The sequence below is a fragment of the Catharus ustulatus genome, chromosome 7 (assembly GCF_009819885.2).
Source record: "Catharus ustulatus isolate bCatUst1 chromosome 7, bCatUst1.pri.v2, whole genome shotgun sequence".
In the NCBI taxonomy this organism is placed as follows: Eukaryota; Metazoa; Chordata; class Aves; order Passeriformes; family Turdidae; genus Catharus; species Catharus ustulatus.
The window spans coordinates 36,679,978-36,690,415 of NC_046227.1; the positions used below are offsets into that span (position 1 = coordinate 36,679,978).

The 10,438-nt window shown below is 40.7% G+C and overlaps 1 protein-coding gene across 1 annotated transcript in view; it reads left to right on the forward strand.

The window, feature by feature from the left end:
• The window catches only part of LOC116998849, a 59,578-nt gene extending 49,727 nt beyond the window's left edge, over positions 1-9,851 (forward strand). The window contains exons 6-7 of the mRNA XM_033064981.1: positions 7,831-7,988; positions 9,690-9,851. Of these exons, the coding sequence (XP_032920872.1) occupies positions 7,831-7,929 (99 nt within the window). The 3' untranslated portion in view covers positions 7,930-7,988; positions 9,690-9,851. The remainder of the gene's footprint in view (positions 1-7,830; positions 7,989-9,689) is intronic.
• Positions 9,852-10,438: the final 587 nt, after the last annotated feature.

Consider the following 10,438-nt stretch of genomic DNA (forward strand, 5'->3'; position numbering starts at 1 on the left):
CCACAGATAAATCATACAGCTAATTTACAAAGAGGAGGTGGATAGTAGTTCTTAAGTATGCAGTTTAAGTTTAAAATGGTTTCAGGCTGGGTAAATTTACAGTGGTGATGACATGCAGTAATTGCACTGATCACAGGATGTATATCACAGAAGATGTCGATAATGCCATTAAGTTACACTGCACAAAATGGAGCGAGAAAATTCTGCTGGTGACTTTCTGCTATTGCCATAAACCACCCCACAAAGCCTCTGCAGGTCCTGTGTGGTCCTGAGCTCGTTTTGCAGCTGATATGTACCTGACCAAAGCACTGGAAATGGTGTTCCACCCCCGGTGAGTCTCTGATTTATACTTGGAAATCTCTAAGCAAAGGGAAGAGTCTCCTTCTGAATCAATACAGTTAAATACACTCCTTATAAATTAATACACATAAATACAGAAATTTATTTTGAATGACGTTCTCAAGAGAATATCTGTTAAAATGCTATTCCTTTCTGTCCATCCCTTGAAGGTTTTTCAAAAGGTTTTATTCCTGATCTCTAATTACCTGCATTATCTTGTACATGGATGATACATCTCTGTGATATGATTTCTGCAGGTTTGATTATGTACAGACATTCACAGGTTTGGTAGCAGGAGAATTCTGCTGGGCACTCCTTGGACTTTTTCCAGGAGCAATTGTGGTGGCTGATGAGACATCTGAGGTTCTCTTCCTGGTAGTTAAGAAGTTTTGAAGGTGCTTTTTTGAATAACGAACTCTTATTAACATTTCTAGAAATCTGGCTGGAGATCAGGCTGTCTTGTCAGACTTCTGGTAGTTCTTGGTTCCAGATGGATGGAAGTAAAATCAGAGAATATTTAATTGCACCCTCGCTGTTTCATGTCCCATTGGAAACCAGCAAGGGACAATGACACAGAGCTATTTCATTCTGTCCACTCCACCCTCTTTAAGGATCCAAAAAAAAAAAAAAAGGGGCAATTTCAAACTTGAGCACTTCAGATTCGCCTGTGTCTGAATTAGCTCACCAATTGCTCCTGCAATTATTTCTGTGGTGATTAGTGAAATATGTGAAAGATGTGGAGTACACAAACTAATTCACCCTCAGCTCTATTTTGCAAGAGCTACAAGCGCACACGGCAGCTGCGATGTTTATCCCCAGTAATGACATCATTACCCTGCATTACTGCTCTAGGTAGTGTATTTGTCAACAGCCAGGAGCTTATGAGCACAAGGAAAATATTTACCCAACTTCTGTGCTGTGGCATTACCCCAGTAATGCCATTTCAGGAAGATCACACTGCATTCCCGAGATTCGTGCTGCAGAAACCAAAAAAGCTTTGACATTTCCGTGCGTGTAACACCAGTCTTCAAATAACCACCTTTTAGAGACAGTAATTACAGTAATTCTGCTTCCAAAGGACAAATAAAAAATAAGAAAGAAGGGGAAAAGCGATATTCCCCACAAATATCTAAAGGTGGGATTTTTCCAATACCCTCCCTGTGTGTGGATGCTGGGGACATCCATATTTGATGTGTCCCTAATCTTCCCAGGAGTAACTACATAAGCCAATATTTACTCTCTCTGTCTGTTCAGATACAGTATCTGAATGCTGCTGCATTAATGTGTGAGTATTTAAACTGAGCTTTTCTGCCTCATCCCTGGGAGCTGCCTGCACAGGAGAGGTCTCTCCCTCTCTGTCATTCCTGCTCCTGGATGAGAAATGTGAGGCTCTTTCTCCATTTCCAACGTTGCACAGACGAAAAGGCAAGTTCCCCTTTCAGCAACTTCCAGTCATTTGTTTTTATGCTCATCGAAGGTGTATCACAGTTGGTGTTATTGCAGTGCCCTAAACCAAAAGTCACTTTTTTTTTTTCCCTGTGAGTTACAGTAGATTATTATTTCACTACAGTGTCTGAAAGCATGAAATAGAGATTTATGATACTCTTGTGTTTTCCACTTCAATTCATGTAATGTGTGGAAGGTAAAGTGTCTCTAGCTGCACAATATTCCTTTTTTTCCTCTTTGGAGCAGTGTGTGCTGTGTGATTAGAGGATAGTGAGAAGGTCACTGACCAAACTTTATCTTCCACACAGTTTCCCACAGAATGTATTCCTCCTAGGGAACATTTTCTCAGCTCAGGTTATTTCCAGAAATGTTCTCAAACCATAAGAGCAGTCCTTGCAGTAAAACATTTCATTCCCACTTTTTATCCTTTATCTAGCAGCGCAGTGTTGACAGCATTTATGTTTCTTCTATTGACTGGGCCAAGAACAACAGGATTAATGAGGTTGTCTCTTCATGAGTGCATTATGTTTTTTTCCTCTGACCTTTCAAACATGGGAATCTTCTGTTTGCAATATTTCTTAAGGAAGGAAAACCCCTTTTTGTTGAAGCTGGTCTCAGCAGTCCCCATGCCTCTCACCAACCTGTGGGCTGGAAGGAAACTGGGAAAAAGCAAAAGAGGGAATGTCTTCATTTCCTCATTTTTTTGGAAGAGCTGTTTGGGAGGATGTGGGGTATTTTAAGGGCTTTCTCAAGCCTTGAAATTCTGATGATAAATCTTGCATGGCTGCCTAAGGACTATCGTGTTACAGGAGCTGTTCAGGAGACGGGTGGACATTGCCCTGCTGGTTCAATTATTTATTTATTACTTCCAAAGGATTGCATGTGTTTAGACTGGACAAGGAGGGGAAGGAGGAGCCACTGGATTCACAGCCTTCCACAGAACACTCTTGTGCTTTATCTTGCCTATTCCTGATTATTTTTGACACTGGGTAGCTGGAACACAATCAAGATAGGATCACTGCTAAGTGCAGCAGGACAGGGAACGTGAGGAATTTTCCCAAGGATGGGAGCGCAAATATCTCTAAACACAACAAATAACTTTGCACATATGACATCTTTTAGCTAAGCTCCTCAAAAGACATCAATTAGATAAGCTAAACATTATTAAATTTTTTGTATAAGATCATTAGGGGCTGCTTATTCCCATTTTTCATCTGGGCAAATGGAGGGACAGAGAGCTGGAAAAAGTCCCAAAAAGTTTGCTGTATAGGCAGGTCTCAAAGTTGGTAATTTCCCTTTTAAGTTGTTAATTTCCCTTTTAAGTTATTTGTCCTTCTGGTGGGAGAAGAGACACCACAAATTTGTGGATTCACATTTTGCATCTCAGGGGGCAGAAAACCTCTTTGTGGAGGTAAAGGTGGTTTAGTGTCAGTCCCTTAATCTCCTCTTTCCAGCCCATGGTGAATGATGGAGAAATCTGCCTGTCATTTTGGATGGGGAGAAGTAGAAGAGGTTCTATGGATGTGTACACAGAGAGTTGTGTATATGTATAAAAAATACAAAATTTATGAAAATATATAAAATATATAAATACAGAGATGTATAAAACTCAAAATATAACCTAAAATGACTGTAAAAAGAAGTGGAAACATGAATACTTGCAAACACTTGCAGAATATGTTTTCCAGAGGTGAGCAGTGCTGCTGCAAATAAGAAAACCCTTTGCCAAGTAGGAAAAACAGCTCTTACCTGCTGACTGATGGGAAAATACATTGTCCAGGGAACTTGCTGAGCACTCCAGTGCTGGCTTTGCTTCGTGTCCAGGGTGTAGAGGGCCAGGACTCTGGGCTGGGATCCAGGAGGGCCAGAGCTCAAGCTCTGCACTTTGGTTTTCAGCAAACTCGAGATCTCTGTGTGTGGATTCAGGTCATGCTGGGACTGTGAGATCGAGCTGAACCAGACTTGTGGACACAGCCAAATTCATCCCTGTCAAGCCCAGGAAGGGAGCAGAAACAAATATTCCTGCTTGCTTTAATGATTTAAATAATCCCACATATTAGGGACGGGCTGCTTTTGCAGGGTTTGGACTGAAAAAAGTGATCAGAGAAGCTAAGACGTTTCTGAGCAGCTCTTCAGAGTAATGAGATCATGAGATCTTGAAATATTTGTTCCTCAAAATAATAATTATGTAGTTAAAAAATAATTCAACTGGGTATTGTCCTCACAGGAGAGAGTTTCTAATTTTTAAGCATTACAATATCACATGCCTTAAATTTGGGGTTCCTGGGCTTTGAGCATTTGAGTTTGATGCTTGAACTCTTATGTGTTTCATTTAGGATTTCTGGTTTAGCTGCATTTAAGTAAGCAGAGAGCATGTCATGAATTCAGATTTGTAAGCATTTAGGGAAGGTAACTGTGATTATGTTAACATATCTGTGATTCTATGAAATTCTTGTATTCTGCTCTTTTTTATCTTATAATAATACATGCACAGGCCTAAATCTGCTGAGTGTCACTGTTGTTTAACAAGAATAATGTGGGTAAAAACTAAAGAACCTGCAGTTTGCTTTCTCCTCCCTCAAGAAGATGAGCTCCCTGCCATTCACTACTAAAATATTCTCATAAAACCCCAAATGAAAAGAATTTTTGGGTTGTAACCCTCAAGACTTTGAGATTTTTTAAATCCTGGCACTTCAGGATTAAAAAAAACCCCACCCACATATCTATCAGGGAACGGTGAATACATGTTTGTGTAGTTTGCCTTATTTGCATTTGTTGGTAATTAATTAAAAAACATGAGTTTAATTAAACTTGGAGTTAGGGGATTCATTAAAATAAAAACAAAAAGCATTTCAGTTAAAAATGTAAAATAACGTGTTCGGCTGAGTTTGCTGGTGCAGCTTAAGGATTTGCAGGGAAATGCCAGCAGTAGGAAAACTTGAGGGAACTATCACACTGCACACAGTTAGAGAAGAGTTACTGAACAAAGGGAGTCTTTGTCAGCAGATAAATTTCACCTTGTAGATACTCAAATTGGAATAAGTGTTTGCCCTCAGTTTCTTTCTGGGCTGAGTCTGTAGCTGTGAAAAAATGACAACCATAGAAACCCAAAGGAAAGGGTTGGAGTATAACTGGAAGGAAGGTTATTAAAGTAAGAGCTAAAGGGGAAAAAAATATTTAAAAGCTTAAAAGGAAGAGGTATAACTCATCAAAAACTCAAGACTAAATTACATCTACCTGTTTATACTACCATGAAAACTTATTTCACTTTTCAGTCACAACTCACTGACTTTAGATTATTTTCCCTTTGAGAACCATGGAAGGGGCTTGATCGCTAAGAAAGGACCTATCAGAATGTTGAAAGCAAGAACAGAAAAAAAAAAAATTAAAAAAATCACCTCAACTGAGAATTAAATGTTTACTAAGTATTTTTCTCTGCTGTCTTTGATTTTGCCCCTCTTACAGGGCCAGGTTCATTCCTCCAGCAGAAAAGTATGAACAGAAGAAATCTTGAAGTTTTTTGTGTATGTGTCATGAAAATTGTCACCTAGAGCTGAAGTGAAAACTTTTCACCCTCTCAGCCTGAAGGGGTTTAGTGAAGATCTCCCAAAGCAGGACCCAGGTGGGATTTTTGCCTACCAGGACCCACACGAGCTGGGACAGACACAGATGGCAATATCCCTGCCACCTCTGTTCTCCTGGGTGGGGAAGCTGAAAAAAAATCACTGACTTTCATCAAACTGCCTCAAAAATCAAGAATTTCTACTTTACTCTTCCCATGAAATATTGAATCTGGGGAGGAAACAATTACAATAATGGAATATAATGCTCTCTAAAAAATTCCAAGTTATGTTCATTATGCTTGTTTTCCTATGAAAGTAATTTAAAACACCTCAGTGAAGAATATGAAATGCATAAAAAAATAAATCTCAATTAATTTGAGAGGTGTGTCATGATGGTGGCTTGGCACTCCCTTGCAGGATGTTGGAGGACAACTTTGGTGTGCAAGGGAGCAGGTTTAAAAGAAAAAAAAAATAAAAATACCCACAACAGAGAAATATTTTGCGTCTCTCTGAGATGAGAAACCATCTGTGGGTGCCCATTTCCTGCAGGGCTGGGCAGGAGGATCCCACTTTAGCAGAACACCTGCACCCACCAGGGAAGGTGGCCCTGGCAGGCAGCAGATGCTCCCCAGCTGAAGCCTTTCAAAGGAGACACCTTTAGAGCTCCTGCCCTTATGGGGTAACTGAATCATCCATAAATAGTCTTTAAAGGCAGCATTGTCTGCCTAGAAGAGAAAAAAAAAAAAAGGAAAATGAAGCAGGGGTTTTGTGTGTGGGTAAAGTAAATATGGTTGGAAATACATGACTTGTTAAAAGCTTTTTGAGGACCCCACACTCACGAAATCTTTTAGGTCATGTGTTTGCTTTCTGAAACATTTGGTAAGTAATAAGTGCCAAGGGACTATATGCACTCCATCTGGAATTAGCAGATTCCTCTTTGTTCAATTGTTCCTAAATTTGGAACCAGTCGACTTGCTTAAAAGTATTTTGATTTGCTTTTAAATAAATATGGGAGATAAACATAGCCCAGGAGCAGGAAAGGTACCTTGTTAGTCCTCTCCCTCTCTTACAGGGCCAATTCTGATGTTTGCTGTTGGTTTATGGTAACAATTTGTTTGGAGTGGTGCATCATTTTTCTTCCCTTTTTATAAATAGTATCAAAGAAATCAGAGATGGAAAAAGAGCTGTTAGATCATCAAATCCACTCTGCTGCCAACACAGTCCTGTTCATTACAGAGCATTTTTTCCATTTCTTTCTCCAGGTTAAACCTGGAATTAAGTTTAGAGCCCATAGATCTAAGAAGAGGTACGTGAGTAAGTGGAGATTTCACTCTTTTCTCCTTTCCTAACAAGACAAATACCTCATTTTCATCTCCACCATCCCTACTCGAGGAAATGACACGTCAAAAGATCAAGTCACCTGCTTGCTCCTTGCAGGTGGTGTAGATTACTACCTCATCCCTGTAAAACTTTAATTTTTGCTTGGGGAAAGCAGAAAAGGAAGAGAAAAGCAGCACTTCTCTTATCTTCCCTCATGTCCTATAACATGCAAGAGTCTGAGACCAGAACACCTGCTTGTCCTGTAGGCGTATGAAAAGAAACTGCATTTCCTTTAGGGCCTTTAAATTTTTTTAGTCACAAGTCTCTACAAACACATTTGAGAAAACACTTTAAAGAATTGAAAAAGCAAACTGGAATAACCCAAAATTGCACTGAATTCACGATACAGAATTCAGCTGGAAGAAAAATTGACCCCAAAAACGTTTTCAATGAAAAGCTTGTAAAGCAGGGCTCAGGAAGGTTGTCCAAGGCTGTTACATTTGGCATGTGAATAATTATTAAGAGGTGCAGATCTGTAGATTTGGGATCCCAGCCTAAGATGTTCAGCCTGTATGTGTTGGTCTGCTTCCATGGATTGGAATGGAGCAATCCCTCCTTATTCCAGCTGGGGATGGATGATCCCTCTCTCCACCGGCTGTGGATGAGGCTTAGGGAGACTCTCCTTCCTAAGCCAGAGCTGCCCTTCCTGAGCTGTGTCTTACCAAGCATTACAGAGCAGGATCAAGGTCTTTATCTACTTCAGAATTTCTTTTCATCCAACGTTTTTATAAAATATAAGAAAACATTTTATTTCTGCTTCGAGCTTTCCTAGGACTTCAAGCAGCGCAGCACAAGATACATATTTCCCTGTCTCTACAAGGCCTTTTTATTTGGTCTAGATACACATCTGTAAGTATTTTGCCCTCTCATATATTCATATATACTGTGAGTCAAAGGAGATTAAGTTTTCTCTTCTTGCATTGCGTTGCAATCACTCTGTTCCATGGGGTGCTCCCGATGTGCTGCATCTCAGCAGCCCCAGGCCTTCCCTAAGTCACTGTTCTGACCTTCCCAGCCAGCAGGAACTGAAACTATAGTGAAAGATTAGTGTGGGATACTCAAAACCTAACCATAATCTCTCCTTCCTCTTTTCCTATTCCAGCCAATCCTTGTTTGGAGGATCAAATCTGAATTTCCTGAGTGCTCGAGGAAAGCCTGTCAGCATGATGGAGTATCAGCATCACTCAGCAGGACCTGCTGAGGAACCAGTGTGGGCTTGGCCCATCCCAGCACTGCTTTATCCTTTTAAAATCTAATCCTGTGAGTGTGAGCTCAGGAGACTCTGTTGTGTGCACACACCTTAGGTTAGGGCACTTCAGCATTGCCAGGGTGATGGTTGGACTTGATGAACTCAGAGGTTGCTTCTAACCTTAATGATTTTGTGATCCCAGAACTCTGATTCTTAAAGAGAATGAGCTCTCAGCTTTAAGCATCTCAGCTTTAAGCAGTGTTCCTGGCTGAATTAGTATGTTTAATTATATATATATATATACATACACACACATGTGTGTGTGTGTGTCTGTGTTTATGTTATTTAGTAGAATCTGGTGATCTGAAAAGAGAAATATTTAAAGACAGTGCCTGAAGGGGCTCTAGAAGAGCTGGAGAGGGACTTGGGATAAAGGATGGATGGACAGGACACAGGTAATAGGTTCCACTGCCAAGGAGTAAGTTTAGGTGGGATATTGGGAGAAAATCCTTCCCTGTGAGGGTGGGGTGGCACTGGCAAGGGTTGCCCAGAAAAGCTGAGGCTGCCCTGGGTTCCTGGAAGTGCCCAAGGCCAGGCTTGGAGCAGCCTGGGACAGTGGAAGCTGTCCCTGCCCATGGCAGAGTGTGGAAGGTGATGATCTTCATGGTTCCTTCCAACCCAAGTCATCCTATGATTCCAAGAAAATACAGCAACTTATTTCCTTCAGTGCCTGCAGTGTGAGTAAATACACCTGCTAACAAAAGTGGTGGCAATTGTAATAATTTTCTGATAATGTGTCCCCCTCAAGGATTTTTGGAGGGCAAGAAAAGAAGAAATATTCATTCTTGCTCCACAGAACTAAATTAAAACCTTGCTATTACCACCTGTGAGAGGACAGAAGCCCAGTTGCTCCCTAAGTGAGAGACCAGAGGTTTCTTTTTGTTTCTGGTTATTATTTATAAATTCTGAGCAAGCAACTTTGTTATGAGACTAAACCCATTTGCAACTTGTGAATTATTTTGACAATGCATATGTTCATGCTTCACATTTTGTCATCTCCTGTTAGGAGACTAAACGAATTTCCATCATTTCACTTGGAAAAATTTCTGATATCTGTGCAGAACTGTCCTAGAAAAAGACGAAGAAACTCAGAGAACAAACAGAAATATTGGATGGTAGATGAGACAAATCTAAATTTCACATTGAAGGAAGAGGTTATCAAAGTTTCACTCTCACAAACTGTGGTTTCTTTTAAGGGGTTGAAGGCAAGTGGTTGTGGCAGGTCAGGTTATCACACTGTGCTATAGTTAGAACTCTGGACTGGTTCTGTGCTGTTGTTTGTTGAGATGACTAAGTTGTCATTTTTAATTAGCTTTATGCTCCTCTCAAAGGCTAATTACTTTACTTTTTATCAAGAGCACTTGATTGATAATGACAAGGGTGCCATGGTTACGTATTTTTAGAGAATTCCCCAACCTGCACCATTATGTGATTTCCTGTTCCCCCCGGATCCTTTGTGCAGTAAAGCCTTCAATAAAAATAATGGTTAAGAAAAATGGAAATTTACTGAAGATATTGGTGGAAAAAAGTATCTCATGATTTCCTTTTGGCAGGAAGGCCACTGCTAATGTATTTACTCAGTGTAAAAACCATTATGCTTAGTTTACCTCCCTGTCAGTGACACTCAGGTATCTCTATTACCTTCACTGAAGTTACCTCAGACAAACTGAATTTGAAACCTTCCTTTTTATTCCCCTCTCATTTGTCTATAGCTGTACATCTCCCCTGGTCGTCATGGAAATCTGGACTGAGCTGGATCCTTATTTCCAATTGTGGATATGGCACAACCAGACACTGATTTTCAGAGAGGGTTCATCACCTTTTTCACCAATATTGGGTTGGAGAGCCCTTGAGATAAACATGAGAGGTGCCAGTCACAGGTGAAATCTCTCTTTTCCTTATCAACCTACAGATTGCTGTAATCTGTCCTTGTTTGAAACAGTAGGAGCCCAAAAAGTGATGTTTCTGTGAAGGCTCCCTCAGTGGGGGAGACAGTAATGGGAGACATAAATACTCCCCTGACATTTTTTAGAAATAGAGTTATTCCCAGAGAATGGCTGCTTTTCCCCTGTTCATAAATACACGTCAGATGTGTGGTAAACCAAATTCTCCCAGGAGCTTGTCCTGAAAGAGGGAAAGACAATGATTTAGAGTTTACATCTGCAGACAAAGCTGCTTTGGTACCTGCTGCTGGAGAGAATTCCCTGCACCAGCAGCCTCCCCATGCTGGGCTTAGAGCTCTTCCCAAAGCAGAAGACCAAGCCTAAAGCTGTTCCTAACTCACAGGAAAGGCAAAGAGGGGACAGCCACCACCTTCAGGTGGAAAGGGACTCCAAAATGTGTTGGGAGCAGGATCAGAGGAGAGATCCTCTGTAACCAGGCAGCTGGAGATGTGGAGATGTTCTGGAGCAAATTCTTCTTCTCAGAGTGAGACAGGGAATGTAGCAGCTCCATCCACTGC